A 21343-nucleotide genomic window follows, 5' to 3' on the forward strand; every position below is an offset into this window, starting at 1 on the left:
GGATTAATCATTTCAAATGGTTTTTGACCTCAAAAATCGAATAGAGTAGTTTTTACAACCGTATATATAGTAATCCGAGGTGAAGCCAGTAAATTGGGATAAGAATTCCTATTTTTTTATGGTTGACATACGATAACTTTGTTAAATGGATAATAAATGTATAAAACTTTTAAGCAAAACTTATAGAAAATCTAATTTTGAACAAAATGATATAAAATAAGTTAAATAAAACAAAGAAAAGTTAGAAAAATTCGAATTTTATTTAGAAACACAACACATGACCCAAGTCACTAAACCATATGTACCAGTTTATAATAGGTGTTTAAAAAAAATTCCGCCATTTTCAACACATTTCTTGTCACGCTTCTGTACTATTTTTGTTGTTATTTTTAGCTGTTCAGAGCTGCTCTTAAGTTATTCAACCGCATCATAGTGCGGATAATTAAACCCTTCCAAAATGCACTTTTTTTTGTTGTATACAATATTTTTTCATCCATCCTCAGAAGCAAAAATCCCATGGCCATCAAGAACAGGCGATCTTAATGGTTAAGAATGTGGACCTCTTCAACCTATCCATTTCTCAGGGAAATGATGATATAAGTGAGTGAAAACAGCACAACAGAAGTAAGGAGGGGGGGGGGCGTCATCATGATGAAAGTATTCTTTGCATCTTTCACTAGAGCAACATTTTCAACCAACTACGGTAATTCTTCTTGAAGAAAGAACGAGATGACTTCAGTGTTTAAGCAGCTGATTGGGAAACAAACAGCCGACTGGGAAGATGGCCGCACCATACACATTGATGCTAAATCGGTGTTGAAAATTGCCTTCCACAGTTTGATGAGGATTTACTTCTGCCCATATACGTTCATTGCGCAAGTTGTCGACTCCATCTCGAGTGAAATTTGTCTCGTCGGCAAATATTTGTACAGTTTTCGATTTGTAATCCACCAGTAACAGCATTAAAAGCAAAGCGGACCATCTCCTGGCTTAGAAGTTGAACTGGCTGCTTATGATTAGGATAAAACTTGTTTTGTTTAATTGTCCTCCAGACCATCGAATGCGAAACTCGATCCGTTTGGAAAGACGTCATTTATTGATGCTCGGACTGCGTTGAATTGTATTGATAATAATTTCTTCAATAACAGCATCGTGTTGGGCAGATCGTTCGTAGCTGGTATAATTAGTGGATCTGTTTCCTGAAGATTGTGAAAAGTCCCAATAATTGTTTATGGATCTGAAATCCTGCGATCGGAAAAAGTATTTCATATTCTACTGCAGCAACTGTAGCGTTATCATTACACAGTCCCAAAATTAATACCATATCAGCGCATTCCTCTGTTGTAAATAAGTATAGCATTACTTCAATGGCAAACCAATCACGTTCAAACTAAAATTCACAGCAACTTCGCTAATGACAGCATACTTCATGGTACCCGATATACTTAATGTACCTTATAAAATTACGTAATTAAACACTAATATATTACTGCGCAATGTTAATCCTGTTTTCTTATTGTTAACGTTGAATTAATAATTTTTCAAATAGTTTATTTTATTTCTGTAATTAATAATGAAAATGATTATCTAAATAATTTTTATTTTGAAATTATTGTGAAATTTCCAGTTTTTTTTAAATTTTTAACAGTAAATTTTGTTTGAACAAATTTTTCACCTCACCACGAAGTAATATGGTTTTTGTTTACAATAAATAAGTACTTTTCTAGAAAATATACTCTTTCTTGATAAACTGTAAAAAATCCTTTTCATAAAACAGACACTTGAATAATGTTCCAACTCGTATTTCTAGGCATTTTACTGACCTTTAAACTGTATAACTCCTAATCCTACATAACGGAAGTCTTAGGTTTTATATTGCATACAATAATTGTTTGAAAGTGGAATTTGTTTTGCATTTCCAATAGAACGAATTAAATAATCCAAAAAGGATTTTTTTTTTTGGAAACAAAATTTACTTCTTTCCATAGGTTTTAAAACCTTATAACTTTCCTCTAATAAGGTTAAATTTTTAAAGGTTCTATTAAATGTACAGCCGTTTTATCTCTTCTTTTTATAATTTAAGAAAAAAAATGTTTCTACCATTACTTTTCTTCGTATTTTAAAAGCTTTGCAATATCTAATCCAGTTTTATCTCAGATGGCTTATGAAAGTAATACATGTAAAGTATTTTAGATACCAGTAAGAGTGTCTTTCTCTTAGAGTTATTATGTTAATTATACTGCCAATCTCTGTGATTAATAAAGTTGTTATTTATAGGGTCAGACACATCAATTGTCTTTTGGAAGGCTACACATGATGATATACAACAGCATATCTGACTCGGTGAAGTATGGAAATCATATCACACCCTACTTTTCCTAGTAAACCTGGAATGAGATGCTTATTGTATTTTAAATTTACTATGTTATTTTTGGAATGATTTGTTAAGTCCTGTTAGACTTATGGTTATTAATATTTTGCAAGTGAATACATCATACAAGTGAAATTGATTTTTTGTAGTATTATTAGTAGTTCCCTAATTTTCTTATACAGGTAAAAAGATTTGTGCCATTTCCTTCAACAAACATTTTCCACAAAATGTAATAATTCATATATTTTCTAAAGAATTTTTAATATAATAATAATGTTATTTTTTCTTTTATTTGAATACTAATATTTTGGTTCATTAAAACGGGAGTTTTTTTTTTATTTTTTAGGTAAATATCACATCCGGATGTAAGTACGACGTTTCCGTATTCATTTTCATATGTTAATTAATATAAATGGTTTGAGTAATTTCAGTATAATTTTCATTTTTTGACGGTATATTAAGCAAGAACAACATATACGGATGTTTTCTTTACTACAGTGTCATAATAATATTGTAATGCTGCTTTTATAAATTATGCAATGAAAATTGTTAATTCTACTGTAACAGTTACGTTTACTTATGTCGAGTAAAATGCAAAACAGTAGTAAACTAGTTGATCACGCTGTTACTTTATTTGCATCTAAAATGTTTGTTGTATTTGCTTCGGGCTTTCCGGCTTTTCTCTTTGATGTAATACAGTTATTTCTTTAATACGTTATTTTATACGTAATGTATTTTGTTTAATTAACTTTGATAATAATGTTAAAATAACAAATTCACCTTCCATATTGCATGTTCGTTAGAGTTTTGTTTTAAATTATGAATTTTTATCCAGATTTTATTCGTCTAATGTTCATTACTATTTAAAGGAATGGACAATACTCAGTGCTACAATTATAATTTTTATTTTACGAAATTTCATTTTATTACTGGAGAAATGCGTTTGTATTTTATGGATATAAAACGTGTTTTTACTCTATTTAAATAATGATTCTTTAAAAAAAAATATTGTGACCTTTGAAATAGATGTTTTAATATTTTACAGATTTTAATACAATATTAATCGCGTAAAATAATATTAAAAGGTTTATAAACAACATTTTTTATCATACACGATAGAAAATTTCCATGACGGTTGAAGTCATTCAGGCATATTATGTTGGACATGAAGAGACAGACATGAATATTAGACTAGTTAAGCAATAGTTTAGCAAAGAATAGCCTTAGGAAGGTTCTGGAAATCTCGTAAAATGGAGACAAGTTTAAATTAGAAGTGAAAGCAAGAAGACTTATTGAGAAAAATAGACGGCAAAGGGTTATATAACTAACTCGGCTTTTCCTTTGACAGTTGATTATTTCAAATACGCCACTGGGATTGAAAATATTTATAACATCTTAATTATGAACTATTGAAAAAACTATGTACTATGAGTGTAATTGAAAAAAAAATCCCTCTCGGCACGCGGAAGGCGGAGGTAGATTTCACCGGTGATAAGCGGGGATAAAAAAGGTTTCCAACTTAAAGTCAAGAAAAACTTCAAATTTACTCAATATGACAGTGGTTGAATGTAAAAAAAGTTTCCCATGTTTAGCATACGACAAGGCCCATATTCTTACAATTCCGGCAAAACTTTGGTCATCCCTTGCTGTAAGGGTTGGTCATATCAAAAACTGTTTACAAAAGTTTTAGGTAATGTTTAGAGATCTAACTACCACTTTAGACCGATTCGATACTGTGCCTATTAAGGGAGGTATGATTCTTTTTTATGTTCGAAACCCCATTTTTTCCACCTCCTGGGCCAATGGTTGGTTATATCAGAAAACTTTACTTACATATGTTTTAGACCCTTATCCAAAGAATAGTAAGAACTTAAAACGAATTCGATATTTTACTTAATAAGAAAGTTAAAGCGACATTTTGTTTTTTCGAAAAAGTCCCTCCCATTTCAAACGCCATGGTCCGATTTTGGTCATTAACAAGCTCGATCGATTTTGGGACGAGTTATTTTTAAGGAACAATTTGAAAGTGACTGGGGCAAAATTACGGCAGTTATCGTGTCCAAAAGAAAGTGAAATATATATATATATATATATATATATATATATAACTTTTGAGCTACAGTGGTTTTGGTGTCTGGGGGATATGAAACGTGAAGATATGTTGACATTTTCCGGAAGTCGAATCATTGTACCCATTATAATAAGTAGCTTTCTTATGAAATGTACCTAAAATCAAAATTTTCACTAAAAGAACATTTTTCATTAAAAACCAATTTTAATAGAAGTATTCTTTTCCTCCTCAATCAGAACTAACGTATTCGTCAACTTAGGATTAAATAATTATTATTATTATTATTATTATTTTTATTATAATGTTACAGTAACTACGATCTGTTCAGAGTTAAAATTGAACAAGTAAATAAGTTAAATTTGGAATTTAACTTTAAGAAGCTACAGACGCAGTGGTTTGTAACTTAAAAGTTAACGAAGAAAAGAAATGAAATTGAAGAGGACTTCGTAAACCTTGTTTACAAAACCACTTAATTGAATCGATATATCACATCAAGGATATTGTTTTTCAGTACTTTTGAAATTGAATCGCTGATAGTGCTATCCAATAAATTGTCTGCTATTTGCCAGTAAACCTTGTTTCAGATATAAGCATTATGTCTGTCTTATTAATATGTAAAAAGTGTTTTATGAGACAACCCGTTAGCATTCCAGATTGCTAGTCTGAAATAGTTCATTTTTTCTCAAGACTATTTATGAATACTCCAATCATTCTATCCATCATATTTTCAAGCATTCGCCCAACTCTTTGAAACATAGGGTCCACTATATTCATGAGCCCATGAAAAGTTTGGTTATCAATAGTTTGTTGATCATAGGGACTTCTCATTTTAACTGTTTTAGCGTAGGTAGGACCAGAAATATTCAGTCAATTATTTTGTTCATTATTATTCTTATCACTAACATTACGACTATTATAATTATGAAAATTATTGTTACTCGAGTTAGTTACACAAATATCTTTTAGCACTCAGATTGTTGATATTACATTATTATAGTTATAATTATCAGTAGAATTGTTGTTAGTTGCAACCCTGGAAGATCGGGCGGGTTTGGAAGAATAGACCTTAGTTTTATATTGTTGATAAATTTTACACCCTTTGTAACTCCCTGGGTGTTGATCGCCGCAGTTGACACAGGAAGCTGGAGCCTATGGTGCTTTAGAACAGACTGTTGTGGCGTGATCTGTACCACATTTTACACAACGGTGAGGGCGATTATGTAGATTTTTGGTATGCCCAAGAGTTGGCAACGTTTGCATTGGATCACTTCTTTTTTAACATACGGAGCTTCAAAGCTTTATTATTAGATGTGGGCTCCAAATACACGAAATAAAGTGGCAGCTGTTCCTTTGTTTGACGACGTGGAGCATTAGTAACGTTTCTAACCTCGTGGCATAACTTCGACAATTCATCAATGGTTACTGATTTATCTTCCGAGTGATGCATACCTCGCATGACCACTCTATATGCTCTTTCATTAAGTTTATCTGTGTTGTGAGTGTTATTGTTTTCAAGGATTTTTGACCTAATAATTTTTTATGTTTCAATATCAACTGACAGAATTTTTGCTGTGTGGTCCGAATTTCATTGTTGTCAATTTATATTTAATAACATTACAATTAGGAAATAATTCTAAGAGAAAATTTTTCAATTCAGTTATTGAATTATTACATTATTGTAGTTATTGGCCTATTACAAAAAATAGGCTCAGGTTTTAATGTTTTTGGGTGACAACCTTCGTTGTCGTGGCGCGAGTGGTAGCGTCTCGGCCTTTCATCCGGAGGTACTGGGTTCGAATCCCGGTCAGCCATGGCATTTTTACACACTACATGTCATTCGTCTCATCCTCTGAAATAATACCTAACGGTGGTCCCGGAGTTTAAAAAAAAAAAAAATAAAAAATAAACCTTCATTGTCAACAGTTTTTTCAAGACTAAATTTATTTGATGTTGAAACAACAAAAGTAGATGGACTAGCTGATCGGCCTCCTTGGCGCAAATGGTTGCGTATCGGCCTTTCAACTGCAGTTCTCGGGTTCGAATCCCGGTCAGGCATGGCATTTTTATACACGCTACAAATCATTCATCTCATCCTCTGAAGCAATATCTAACGGTGGTCCCTGAAATTAAAAAAAAATGGATCAGCTGATTGTACGCGGATATTAGGTTCACTATAATTTGTGCGTTGGTGTTTTTTTCCACTACAATTTCATCATTCTGCCATCTGACATTTTCGTTTTGTATACGCAATACTGGTATTGCTTGGCAGGGACGGTTGCCTCACTAAAACCCGTAATATCACTTTCACTCTCTGCTCCTGTAAAGTCATTCATGTTATCGATAATGTCGTTTCTAATTAACTTACGCCGCGCCGATTTCTGAGGGTCCCTATCAGAACAATCCAGAACACGTATCCTATTACTTTGTAGGTTAGAGTTTACACAAGGTAGTAGTTATTGTTTACATGCGATGATTCGTCGTTGATAGGAGTAACAGCTTGTAGCAGGTCCACACCAATACGCTATGGAAGGTTATGTCGCTTATTTAAAAATGACATCGACTAAAAATTTCCCTTCTTCTGACAATACTTGTATAATAATACATAATATAGTCTACAGTTAATATAGTCTATAATATAATACAAGGTTATATTCGGTATAAGATAAATTCTCACTAGAACTCACTAGACACGTCTGTTTTACACAAAAACAGCTGTTGCACTGCAGAATTAAATTTAAATTATATATTTTATTCACCTTATTAGTACTTAAGTCAAAATTTAAAGAATTTAAAATTAATTTGTCAGTATAAATAATTTTTAAGTCGGTTTCATATGTTCTTATTGAAAATATCGCGCTTTTGACATATTCTTGTATCAGTATAAAACAAAAACTGTTTAAATTTAAAAAAAAACTTATTTTTTATTATTTCTGTTATTCATAAAGTCTTCCAGTATTTAAAAAAGTACACCATTTGAATAACCTGAAATCCAATAAGGTCACACAATTAAAGCCAATACAGTAAACCTAAAGAATGCATTGTTAGCAGTGGCGGCTCGCGTATAGGCACTGTGGAAATGCAGCACCTTCTATTTCCATTTGATGTTAAATATAATATTTAATACGAGTCCTTTTTTCTTTAATTTTTTCTTTATACTTGTACAACATATAATCCTTAAGTTTAATGGCAATAGCCATCCCCCAATTTATGAAAAATTGTATGAAACTGTGCGCTTTACAGTTCTGGCGGCGTGGTGTTTGGCTGTTTTACGCATGCGCACATAGGAAGCTGCTCGCGAGGCAGAGAAGGAGGGAGGGAGAGCACTGTTGCTTCCACAGTGCCGACTTTGGGTACCAGTGGAAGGTAATTCTTTTCTCCGCGTGTGTATGGAACGTTCTTTGTTCGTTCCCTTTTCTAGTTTGGTCCGTGGAAGGAATATGAAAGTGGAGTTTAGATGTTTTTTCTGTAGTGATAAGAAGATTGGAGAAAGCAAGAGCTCTTTGATTGCCAAATCTGTGTAAAAACACACTAGAAGAGCAAAAGAGATGATAATTGGTAAAATTAATTATTTTTCTATGTAAAAAAAATTTTAATTAAGCACCACTGGACTATAGTGTTTTCAAGAGGACATTTTATTAAGTTATTATCTAATAATACTAAGAGTATTAACTGTATTGACATTTTGTTATTTATTCGGTTAAACCGAATACGATTTTTAAGCGCAATGTGCTTAAAAATGTGCTCTTGAATGTGATGAAGTATAGAATTAGATTATTGTCCTGCTTCCAGATATTCTATTTGATTCATTTTTTTCGGTTCTTTTATTTTAGAGAGAACTTTCATCATGGCCTTGAAAAGACCCAGAAAAACATTTTCTGGAGCAGCACCATCACCAATTTTAGCTGCGAGCCATCACTGATTGTAAGTTATTTCAAACAGTAAAAATAGTCATTTTGTAACGTATGACTTATGAAAACACTATTGTATTTCCCTTATATCTCTCTGTAGTATAGCATGAATGAATAACATAAATATGTTTCAGTATTTTTTATTCTAATTTTAAATTAAACTATTAATTTAAATAATTACCATAAACAATCATCGTTTTAATCATGAAATCTTCGTCATTGAATGTTGAAACGGCACATTTATATTCGCCAGCGAGTTCTGTTGTAGGATTGAGTATGTACAATGCCCTATGCATTGTCGCAGGATGGTGTGACGCCCGATGATCCAGTTTAAGGCGACCTTTAAGAATTCCCAATTCTTGTGGTTTTTTACCAGGTATCCATTGGTAAACTGGTGCCGGTGTTTTATTAAAAAACCATTTAACAACCAAACCGGCATCAGTTGTCGTTTCATCCGGTCGTAATGTATATTCACAGTCCAATAAGACCGATGTTGAACCATTTTTTACAGATCGCGGTACACGTAAATCTGTTATTTGAACTCCCAGTACATCTGAAACAAAAGAAAAAAAAAAATATATATATATATTACTAAAAATTATAAATTGATAAAATTTTAAAAGACTGAGTAAATGATGGATTGAGATTTTGAAATTTAGAGACATGTTTAAGGATGAAAATAATTAATTCAAATTTTTATCTTCTCATCTTCCTTGCAGAAGGGAAACCTTTCATCGTTTACCCAAAATGAATCCTTACGTTTAATTCTTTTATTCCTATTATACCTCATTGCTCTCTAGTCCCTTGAATCTAGAAATATTAAAATTCAAGTTAGTAAATTTAAAAATTTCCGTCTGAGTTTATGTGTATTGACCTCTACTAGGATTTGTATCTCAGGAACGGTTTAATTTATAATAATGACATTTGATTTGGTATATAACGTATTAAAGCTATTGATGTATTCAATCTTAATAAAAAATCAAGTGGGCGGGAGATATTGAGATATTGAGAGGATTCATATATATATATATATATATTATAATATATATAAATAATATTAACAAAATTAATAAAATATTATTATATTATTTATATATATATTTATATTATTATATTATATATATATATATATATATAATAAAGAAGTTGTTTATTCAAAATAAAATATGTAAAATCTTGAAACTTTTTCCTGTTCAAATTAAGTGACTTAATCTTTTTTTTGTCTCTATCACTTACTTTGAGAATGTTTTTGGTTGTTTTCAAATATTATCAGAAGGTTAGATAATAAAAAAATCTACCTTAAAAATTAGGACTGCTTAAAAGATTTCTGTATGCTATTTTAGCTTATTATTTTTTAAATGTTGTTTATTACTATTTTTTTTAAATTTTATTCTAAATGGGTGTTGGGAGTGTCAGCTGGTAGCATTCAGTCTATTATACTGAAGGTTCTAGGTTTGAATTTTGACAAGAGAGTAAATTTTTAAAGTATGATATATATCTTTAAAGATTTTCCTATGGTGAAAAGAACCGCACACAAAAAAAAGAAAAATCAAGGTGGAAAAAAGTTTCTAAACTTTCTCGTAAAAGTACCACAGGTATATGAACATTCTTTGAAAAAATAAATAATAATTTTCTTAAACTAATAACTTTACAACACGGAAAAGTTAAATTTTACGTTCTTTTCTCTTTTCAAATACTGGGTAAGCTCACTTTCATTGTTGTCAGCTTTATTTGCAATTTCCTTCAATTATATACGTTTTCTGTGGAATAATAACTCAGTTACAGTTTGAATAATTAAAGTTAATATACAAAAAACTGCTTACCAACTGTTGAATTCGAAGCGTTTAAGCGCTTTCGGAATTAAATTCCATCTTCAGGAATTCTCATTTTCAACCTGTTTGTAATAGTAATTAAAACTTCACATGTAAATTACAAAAAAAATGTGGTATTTGCTTAAAAATAAGGTGAAGTTACAAGTGCAACATAATGTGAAGTTTTAATTGCTATTATAAAGAGGACGAAAATGAGAGTTCCTGAAGATGGAATTTAATTCCAAAAGCGCTTGAACGCTTCGAATTATTTGTTGGTAAGCGGTTTTTTGTATATTAACTAATTATATACCTATCCCAACGGCCCATGCTTAACAAAATTATTATAATTTGAAATTTTGATATCACGTTACGATAATGTTGTTAATTAAACACACATATTTAAACGAATAACTGAACGATTTATTACAGTTTAATATATAGATAAATTACATGAACTAATCTGATTTAATTTATTACCTAAAGTTTAAAAAAAACCGAGTTGTAGCCTATATAATGCAGATCGTCTTAGGATAGATAATCGTAAATTTATAAAATGTGTTTACAATTAAGTCGAACAGTAGATGATGGGCTAACAATCAGTTCTTTTGAGTTTTAGATCATTGGATTATTGATTACTAAGCATACGAGAAATATAAATAATAGCCCATAAATTACGAATGGGTTTAAATAAAGTATATATTTTTTTCTTTTCTCAGTTGTTTTTTATTTATTTTTGGTTTTAATAAAACTGAAAGTTGGGAAATTTGTTTTTATTATATGTGGAAAATCATTTCCTTTAAATGATGTCCACTACTAGCTTCACAATGATGATCTCTTTTTACGGCATTTTCCATAACAACCGTAACTGTCACTGATTTTAGTGCTTTAATTTTTTCATAGATATTTTCCTTTACTTGTTGAATACGCTACGGTTACAAACTTCTTCTCTTTTCGATATCTCGACAAGAAGTCGGGACCTGTCAAATTAGGGGACCGTGACAGCCAATTGTTTGCAGAACTTCTTGAAATTAATCGCTCCTTAAAAACTTCTCTTAGAAGTCGAACTTTGGTTTCAGCAGTATGGAATGTAGCTCCATCTTGCTGAAACCACATTTTAAGTTTATTTTTTGACAAATGACTATTCAAATTTTTCCAGCATATTCCGATATCATGGACCAGCAATCATGACCTCATCTCCATATTCAACTACTATAAAAAAGATCCAATAATTTCTGTTGAGGTAACGCCGCAACAAACCGTGGACTTAACACAATGCTATTAATTTTGGTATTCCATTGGTCCCGGGTTCGAATCCGAGTCAGGCATGGTATTTTCACATGCTACTTGTCATTCATCTCATCCTCTGAAGCAATACCTAACGGTAGTCCCGGAGGTTAAAAATATAAATAAATAATTCATGTTGTTATACAACTCCTGGATTTTCTGCTCAAAATTCTTCAATTCTGCCTGTAAACATTTATATAAAAATGCGCTTCGTCATCAGACACTACCAAATTATGAATAAATTCATCTTCTTTCGTAGCCAATTGTTGAAATCGGATTGCTTAGTATAACTTTTGCTTATAATCGGCAGTTATTAGTGCCTTTAACAATTGAATTTTATATGGAAAACGATGCAAACCTTGGTAAAATGCGTTTCAGTGGTGTGCGTGCTACATTGTGTTGAGCAGATCGGATCGTCTTAAGAGTCAACGTTAACGGTGCCTTCTCAATACTTTCTTGCATATATACATTGTTTACGTTTGTGTGGCTATCAACACGTGGAAGATCACTTACAGCACCGTGGTGTCGAAAACGTTGGACAAAATTACAAATCATTAGGGTTTCCAAAAGATCTCTTAATACTCTGAAATGATGACGGTACGCACATTGTTTCACAATTATTGAATGGTGATTTTCCGTATAGAATTCAGTTATCTTGGTTCGTGGGTGGTTGTAAATTTCTTCAACATAAATTTCCCTAATAGGATCTAAACTCTTTGAAAAAAGAGAAAAAAGTTATATAGCTCACTCTGAGTTATATTATTAATTAATATATATATATATATTGTGAAGGAGCATAAAGTTATTACACTGGAAATTAAATATTACTCTGATAGCTGTTTTTATAACACACACATACGCGCACACGCGCGCGCACACACATATATATATATATATATATATACATATATATATATATATATATATATATATATATACATATACATACATATATACATATATATATATATATATATATATGTGTGTGTGTGTGTATATATAAATATCTGTTCATATATATATATATAAATATAAATATATATGTCTGTTGCTTACAAAATAATACGTATAAAAATTAAAATAAAGTAGAATTTCAGCGGTTTGTTTCTGATGTGTATTATTTTAGGTTTCTTTTATTTTTTCTGACAATTTTTTTTAAAGAGTTTTATTTAAGTCAACAAAGATAAAACGATTATACTTTAAACCGTCTTCAAAGGATGTAATGATAATTGGATTTTTTTTTATTGGATACTTAGTTTATGTATTTTGTTGGAAAATTCTTTGCTAGAGACACTTTATATACGTAAAGGTACTGTGCTGGCCTCTTTATGATAACTTCAATTTCCGTGGTAGGTTATACTTAATTCAAAAATTCTATCCTGCTTCTACTTTTATTACACTTTTTACCTTTTTTTTCTTCTCCTTCTTAAACAACTTTATATTCTCCTATTTACTTTTGAAAATAAATACATACATATGGATACACGCATACGCGTGCGTAAATATATGTATAAAAAAATACGAACAAGCAAGTGACAAATATATTGATTTTATTGAATAGGTTACATAGTTTGATATTAAAGAATATTTGATAAAAAATCAAGGAAATTAATTCAATAACTTTTCGTAATTGTTATTTCTCCCAAAATAATTTGCATTATTTAAAAGTTATTATTTAAGTTATATGAATGTACTACGTTGTATCTCTATACAAACATTTGTGCTGAGAAATATATATATATATATATATATATATATATATATATTAGTTCCGATCTCGGGCTTGGGTAGAAAAGCCACGCTGCCATATTTGTCATCGTATGAATGGAAATGTAACCATTCTAAGGCAGTGAATTTCAACGTTGATCAAGCAATGTTACCTAGATAGAGCGTTAATTCATTCTGATGAATTGGAAGGAATTATTAATCTAAAATCTAAGCTGTTATCATTACACGTTTTGAGAAATTGTACCTTCAACGTGAAGTTTTGTCGAAAATATTTTCCGTGGTTAAAGATTTTTTTGATATTTCGCAAAACAACAGCGTAAAAATTTTCTAGTTCCTAATTTGTTTAGGTCTATTTATTTACAACTTGATTGTTATGTTTATAATCAGTTGGGTTTAACTCATTAAGCCTGTTCAACATTCACTCCTTTTTCAACATTTATTCCTTACTACGCATATATACAAGCACACTTGCACACCCAGTGTGGAGATTTATAAAATATTTATGCGAAAGTAAAACCAAGATCTATGAAAAATTACTATCCAATTAACTGTTGTCTATATTCTTCCAATCCGTTTTAAAAAGTTTCGTTACGAACTTAATCGACCCACGTATTGGTTTTTTCCTTTTTTTTAATTTTTCTGTGAACGGCAATTAAAAAAATTCTTTGTATCGGACTTTGAGTCACCTGAATGAACATACGAGCTTATGAATACATTAAAAACAATTAAAAAATAAAAAAATAATTGAAACGCACACAAAAATAAGGAAATATGTATAAGTCAATGATAGCACTTTCGGTCCTCGATTATATACTTGTTACTAATTATCTGACAATGTGATTTTTTTGAGGTAGATAGAGCAAAATATATATATATATATATATATATTTTGAGAGGCCGGCAAAAAAAAAAAATTATCGCAAGCTAATTATTTCTAATTAGCTTGTGCACCGTAATGCAAGCTGATAATATTTACCTGTTTTTATTTCTTCCACTAAATATAATAAAAATTATTAGTCTATATAAATAACAATGTAAATGTTTGTTTGTTCGAAATCTTAAATCTCTGAAAGTTCTTCACAGATTGCTTTGAAATTTTGACGCAACGTTGCATTAGAGTACGAGCCTGTTTTTATATTCTGTTTATATACCTAAGGTGTCACAGGTGTGACAGGTAAAAACATGGTTTAAGGTGTCGCAGGTAAGGCTGTGACAGGTAAAAACATGGTTTAAGGTGTCACAGGTAAGTCTGTGACAGGTAAAATCATGTTTAAAAAAAAAAAAAAACAGCGCCATCTGTTGGAAGTAAAAGCAACACACGCTATAATAAATATTTTACGATTCAATTTAAATGTTTCCGATGTATGTGTCCGTTATAGACTAAAAACTACTGGACCTATTTACGCGCGGAGTTAAAGGGAAAAAAGGGAAAGAGGACAAAATCGGAAAAGTGAAAAATCGAAAAAGGTAAAAGGGAAGAAAGTAAAATGGGAAGAAGGGTAAATAGAAAAAAGTGGAAATCGGGGAACAGGAAATGGAAAGGGAAAAGGAGAAAAGGGAAAGGGATATAAGGGATAGAGATATGTGGGAAGGAAAGGGGCAGGAAAAAGGAAGGAGAAAGGAAAAGGGAATGTGTTAAAAATGAAAATGGGAAAGGAAGATGGTAAAAGGAAAATGAGAAAAAGAGAAAGGTTAAATTTTGTGAAATTCCATAATGTTCATTTTGTTAATGTTTTATCAAACTTTTAATTGTGTTCATTTAATCTATATATATACACTCTAATCTAGGCATAGCGAAGCATTGCCGGGTCGCTAGTAATATATAATAATAGTAAATTAACAAAAATATCACCTTGCACTACGGTGCGGAAGCGTACTGCCGAGTTAATTGTCTGCAATAACTCGATTTGATTGTCAACGGACTTTTATAAATTAGGTCTCGTATTGTTCAAAATAAAATGCTTGATACGTTTTATAATAATTAAAAATTTGATCAAACAAATAATTACAAAGATATTGAAGATTAATAAATTAAGATGGTCGCCATTTAGAAATTTTTGTAGGTGATGTTTTCAAATATTTTTATTTTGTAAAATAAGACACTAGTCTTAAATTTGCCAAATTTAATTAAAGAAGGTTTACCAGTTCCTGAAAAATAATTTTTTTATTGAAAATCACAAAATGGTGTTCAGAAGAAATACTAAGCAAAATAAGACTTATGCCGATATCAACATTTTTGCTCATTTTGCTGCTCTGAATCAGTACCTGAAGTTCAGAGAATACATCCCGAAACACTCTTATATTAAAAAATAAATTTAACAATGAAAACTTTTTTTAACATAAAATAACCTTTTTTAATATTAAATTTTTATTTAAAAAATCTTGCGTAGTTCAGCGTAAGAAGACCAAGTTTTGGTTAATTAATTTGGTTCTAATATTTTAATATATTTTTTTAAATTTGGTTTAATATTACTAACAGTAGACACAGCAAATTAAGAAACAAACGTCAATGTTCCGACTTGCAGCATCATAACGCACCACGTTTCTAAATTGATCCGTTCAAATTTTCCCCACCTTAAATTGATCGTGTCTAAAGAACGACTCAACTAATTTTTAACCAATTTTCACATGGAAAACTGCAGATACACTACTACAGCATTCTAAATTTCAATGAAATCGATATTAAATAGTTTGAGATTTTCCAGCTACAAAATTTTATACATAGGCTTACAGATTTATATAAAAAATAATATGTAAGGAAACCCCAGTTTAAGTAAATGGTATTTTTGTACTCCTCATACCTCAAAACTAAAGAAAATGAATTTAAAGAAAATGTAAAGAAATGTTTAATATAAAGAAAATTAATTTTCATCCCCTACTCTCACTATACGACCGAACGTAATACCGTACTTTTCTTTTAAAAGTTGGAAAAAAATACCATTTTATTTTTCTTTTTTTTATTAATTTTTTACGGTTTTAAGTTACTTAAATAGATTAAAAAATTTGAATAAATACTTTAATTTACATTCGTGTTGAAATTTTTTTCTTTGTATTAAATAACACGTTTCGTAGCAAGTTCTCATCGTCAGGTATAATGATATTAATCTATTATTGTGAAATGTGATGTTTAAGAGAGAACATTAATCTACAATAATTAAAATAAATTCAAACGGTAACAATTATTTGGAAATGTGTATTTTAATATTCTAAATTCACAATTACGCTCTAAAATAATCTTATCTCATTAAAGGTAATTAATCCCGAAATGGATTTAAATTAAGGCATTTGTAAATATATTTTTGAACAGTATATTTCCATATGTCAAATACAGATAATTGTTTGATTTTAGGAAAAAGATTTATTGTTAAATAAAAATCTAATTTTCTGAAATTAAATCAAATATCATATCAGAGAATTATTAAAAATCAACGAAAAAAATCAAGTCTTTTTGATACTTATTTGAATTGAAAACAATATCTTAGTAAAATTTCAATTTTCTATGAAGTTGAAAAAGTCATGAGACCTGGCAGTGTCGTATAAAATAGGTTAATTAACTAAAAGAAATAACAGTTTGTTTAAAGTATAATTTAAGTTGGAGTAATGTTTAAAGCAATTATCGTAGTTAAGTATAACAAATAAATATAATTAATTAAATAATACTAAACATTACATTGTACAGTAACATTCAGGAAAGCAGTTGTGTAATCAGTTGAATAATGCAACAGTTGGTAGAAATGTCTCTTACTGAACTGAATTTGATGATAAAGAAGAGTTCAGAATAGAGAATGGTTTTTGTGTATAAAGTATTTCTAGTGAGGGGTTGGTCGGAAGGAAACTGAACAGCAGTTACAGTAACAACAGATGAGAGCAGTGTCAGCAGATATTACAGTTTGAGTGTATGATGCGTTATATATACATTACCTTAGTTGAAGTAAAACTGTTATTTTGTAAGCTGTATTATGAATGGCTTGGCAAAATACTAGAATGATCCTCTATTTGTGCGTACATTCGTATAGACTATATATATATATATATATATATATGTGTGTGTGTATCTATGACATCAGCTTAGTTTGCTCTTTTGGTTAATGTGGGATGTGTATCTGGATAATGTGGTTTGACTTTTTGATTGCCGAATCGTCATCCAGTTTTCCCTCCAGCTGTAGGTTTTAGCAAATATAAATTATAATCATTTAGGAGATTAAAAAAAAAAAAAACAAATATCAATTCTTGATGATTTACATTAATTTGAAAGTACAGTCTATTATTAATATATTATTTTTTCTAGAATTCAAAGGATTAAAAAATATAATAATTTTCAGTTATTCTCCACACTTTTCAGCCTTTTTACTTTATTTTCAGAACAGTTAATGTGTACTAATTTTAAAAACGTACTCTGGAGTAAATTAAATTTGTGATACCACAAAAAAAAAATTCTTTGTTGCAATTCGATTTTTTAAGCCTATACTTTATATATATATATATATATATATATACTTTATTTTTATAAATCCTTCATAAGAAAAATTGGTATTCCAGACTTTATTTTGTTTTAAATTGATGAATTTTAATACCTACTTCGGCGTAAATTTCTATTACGATTTACAGAATTAATGTAGTTAAAAAAAAAACGTATATTTACCCCAAACTCTTTAGAATAGGTTACTGTAATGAGATTAAATAAAAGTGTAGAGATCTACAAGATACTAGTATCAAAAGTCGTTGACAAATTTCAGTATAACGGTGAGATCTGCTGGTAAAGGTTTTCTTTATTGGTTTTTTTGTTATGACAAGTTTAGTAAATTTTGCCGTTTTTTTATTCTCTGGCAGTAGTTTAATATCAAACGTGTTGTTAATTCTTCAGTTACCTGATTCATATATTCTAACATAGTAGATGTGTATGAGATAATGAACTCTTTAATTCAATGTTGTATTATTAGGAAATCTAGGGTCCAGATTTATCCGACAAGTAACTCAGCCCCACGTCAGTTTTTTTTATATATCCACCAGATTCGAAGTAGAATCTCGGGCTTGGTACGTAGATGAACCGACTGCAATCAAACTACACAACTTTAAATTAGATTCAGAAGGAATCTTAATACAAATTAACAGAATATTAAATTTGGAATAATAGATGAAAAAAGGGAAAACAGTGTTAAGAAAGGAAGATTTGTTTAGTGGGATGTAAATCATAACAAAACATTTACTCCAAAAGGAATGCTCCAAGTATCCTTTTGGTAGTTACTTCCATTTTTACTTATATTTCTTAGCAGATTTAGATATCATTAACTAGAAAATAAACTGAACATTAAACAAATCAATAATTTTACATCGGTCATCCCAAAAGGATACTTACTACTTGTTCTTCCGATATTAAAGAAATTACGGCTTCTTTATTGAAAAACCTCACTGATTCCCATAATTAAGAAGTGTGTGGAATTATCAAATTGAAGTTTAAATCGATCACTTAGCCGCTATTATAAGATAAACCAATTTTTGTCTTCTTATATCGATTGTACTATTTGTACCAACCATAAGAGACAAAAATAACGAATCAGGAATGTCTAAAATTCACCAGTCTACTTCTATTTTATATCATTCTGCTGCTAGTTTCCCTCATTTTCATGTCATCATAATTTCATTCGTAACCTAATTACAAAATAGCCAACGTTTTCTTAAGTCTCAAAATCTTGGTAGGATCAATTAGTTTCCTTCTCTATAGTATCCGATCTATATTTTTCTATTTAATTTTCGAATATTTTATTTTTAAACGGATTAGAAATTCGAGGTTTACCAGATACGCAATCAATAAACTTATGCAGATGCTGGATAGGAAAAATATTGACCAGATCAATTTTTCAAATTCTTCCATAAAATCACACCTTCAGGGTTGCACCATAATGAGGTTTTATACCAAGCCCAACATCAACGGACATTAGGTATGGGCCTAATAGTATACTGGGCATGGTATTTAGAATGAGGAAAAGAAATGGCTACTAAGAAAGATAATTTAGCTATGTAAAAACTGCAGTATGAGACAGACAGAAATCCGTATTAGAAGTTTTCTCAAGTATATTTCAGCAAATGCTCAATAATTTAGCTTACAGTGCTTTAGGGAACGCAAAATTCTTCGGGGAATCAACCTCGAGCATTTTTTATTGGATGGGATTATCAGATTATGAACAATGTTGTGCATTATGCTTAAACATACGCTGTTTTCTGCTACTTAAACATATGACTTAAAAATTATTCGAGACTATGAACAGGATGCCTAAATATCCTTGCTCATCCCCAAAAAATTGTGATGTTCCGTTCAAGGGACGGATGTGGGAAGGACAGGTGGACTTATAGAGTAATAAAGGATGTTGGAAGATGGTTCAGAAGAACCCATGGCTCACTGGATTCTAATTTAACTCAGTTGCTGGCGGGCCATGGAGGATTTAGAGAATATCTACTCCGTTTTGGGTTGGAATACTCGGATGGATGCCCCGACTGCGAGGTTGAGGAATCGGTGTTTCGTGTGTTCTTGTTTTGTGTGTCCTAGGTTTTACACAGAAGGAGAGAAGATAATGGATGCCATTGGAAGAGACGTAATATTTGAACCAGAGAAACTAATGGGGCTGCATGGTGAAGAATATTGGTCTACAGTTTCCGGATTTGCAAGAGCGATAATGACGAAATTACGCATTATCGAGGAAAATCGTAGGCCAAAAAGAGGTCGTCGGAGGGTGCGGTGGCGGACAGGCGCGCCGTTGAGAACCTAGGGGGTTTCTCGTACTTATGATGGTCGCCTGGGTGCGATGAAGCCGTGGGCACTCTAGTATTCGGTTGCCTATGAGGTGTTTTTTTTGTGATTGGATGTGACTGATTGATGTGTGGAGTGTGCGACATGAGGTATGTATTCTGGAGTGATGATTCTATGTGGTGGAGTGTGTGGTGTGATTTTAGTCTGATGTGAGGTATCTTGTGGGTGTGTGAGGTCGGTGTCTGTTGACTGTGGTGTCTGAATGTGTGTGAGGGATTCCCCCTTCCGGAAGTAATGCACATCAATGTACCAAGAAAGGTGGGTAACCAGGGGTGGAGGTTTAGTCGGTAGTGCGAAGGAACAAATACGCATTTAATAACATTTTGCGGAAACTGTTAGCGAGTCTGACACTGTCTATGCACCTGTAAATAGAGTTTCTTCACCTCTTTAAAAAAAGGAAAAAAGAAAAGATGTTGATTAATTTAACAAAGTGTTCTTAATCTTATATAAGTGCGAAATTTCATAGTTATTATCATTTGATTTTTCTTGACTCCAAACTCTAAATCGTGATTTATAGCAAAATATATCATTAAAATTCTCTTTTTAGGAAGTGAATCTATTCAATTATTGTACTTGATCTTGTTTAAGTTGAAAGCAAGGTAAGTAGACAGTTTGATTATATCATGATCACTCTTTCAAGTAATTCGGTAAAACTTATTGATTAATATTATTTTAAGGGAGCTCATAAACAAATAATATAGATTCAATAAATTCTACACCATTTTAAAAAGATTTTATACAATCAAAAACTATTTTATTGTAAAATAAATATTTTAAACCAAAATTAAATATTAGAAACTGAAAACTAAGTTTTTATAACAACGAAACGTGTTAGTTTGAATACTGATTCATGATTAAAAATGAATAATTTTCACAGGATTAATATAGGATGAAAATGATTAGATTAACAGGTGTGATTATATTAGATTTTACAATTATTTTTATATAATTTGTAAGAATAATATTTATTTAGGGTTAATTCCCTCTTTCTGTATTTTATCCCTTATCAGTAAAATGAGAACGAACAGATCAGTTAAACCAAAAGAGATTTAATAATATCACTAAAGACGGATTTGTAATCAAAAACACTTGGGAAAATAGTGTTTGGTTTTATGTCCACAAAAAGAGGGTGTGGGAGAAGGTTTTAGAGAACGGTAACGCGTGAGAATACTGACATGTGTCAGATTAGAGAGGGATGTATGAAGGAAGGGGCTGCAATTTGGGACCTGTTAGTTGCACACAATGTAACCACCCCCTTTCCTTAATTTGCATGTGGATGTGGTAACGTCTATAATTGATGACATTTTGCATCGGATCAAAGTTGATTTTCCATTTCTATTATTATTACTACAGGCGTTATGATTA

General features: G+C 30.7%; 1 protein-coding gene across 1 annotated transcript in view; it reads right to left on the reverse strand.

Moving 5' to 3' along the window:
- The window catches only part of LOC142328028 (uncharacterized), a 378778-nt gene that overhangs the window by 226412 nt on the left and 131023 nt on the right, over window positions 1-21343 (reverse strand). Inside the window, exon 2 of the mRNA XM_075371472.1 lies at window positions 8532-8903. Within this exon, the coding sequence (XP_075227587.1) occupies window positions 8532-8903 (372 nt within the window). The remainder of the gene's footprint in view (window positions 1-8531; window positions 8904-21343) is intronic.

Source organism: Lycorma delicatula, chromosome 7 (genome assembly GCF_047948215.1).
Source record: "Lycorma delicatula isolate Av1 chromosome 7, ASM4794821v1, whole genome shotgun sequence".
Lineage (NCBI taxonomy): Eukaryota > Metazoa > Arthropoda > Insecta > Hemiptera > Fulgoridae > Lycorma > Lycorma delicatula.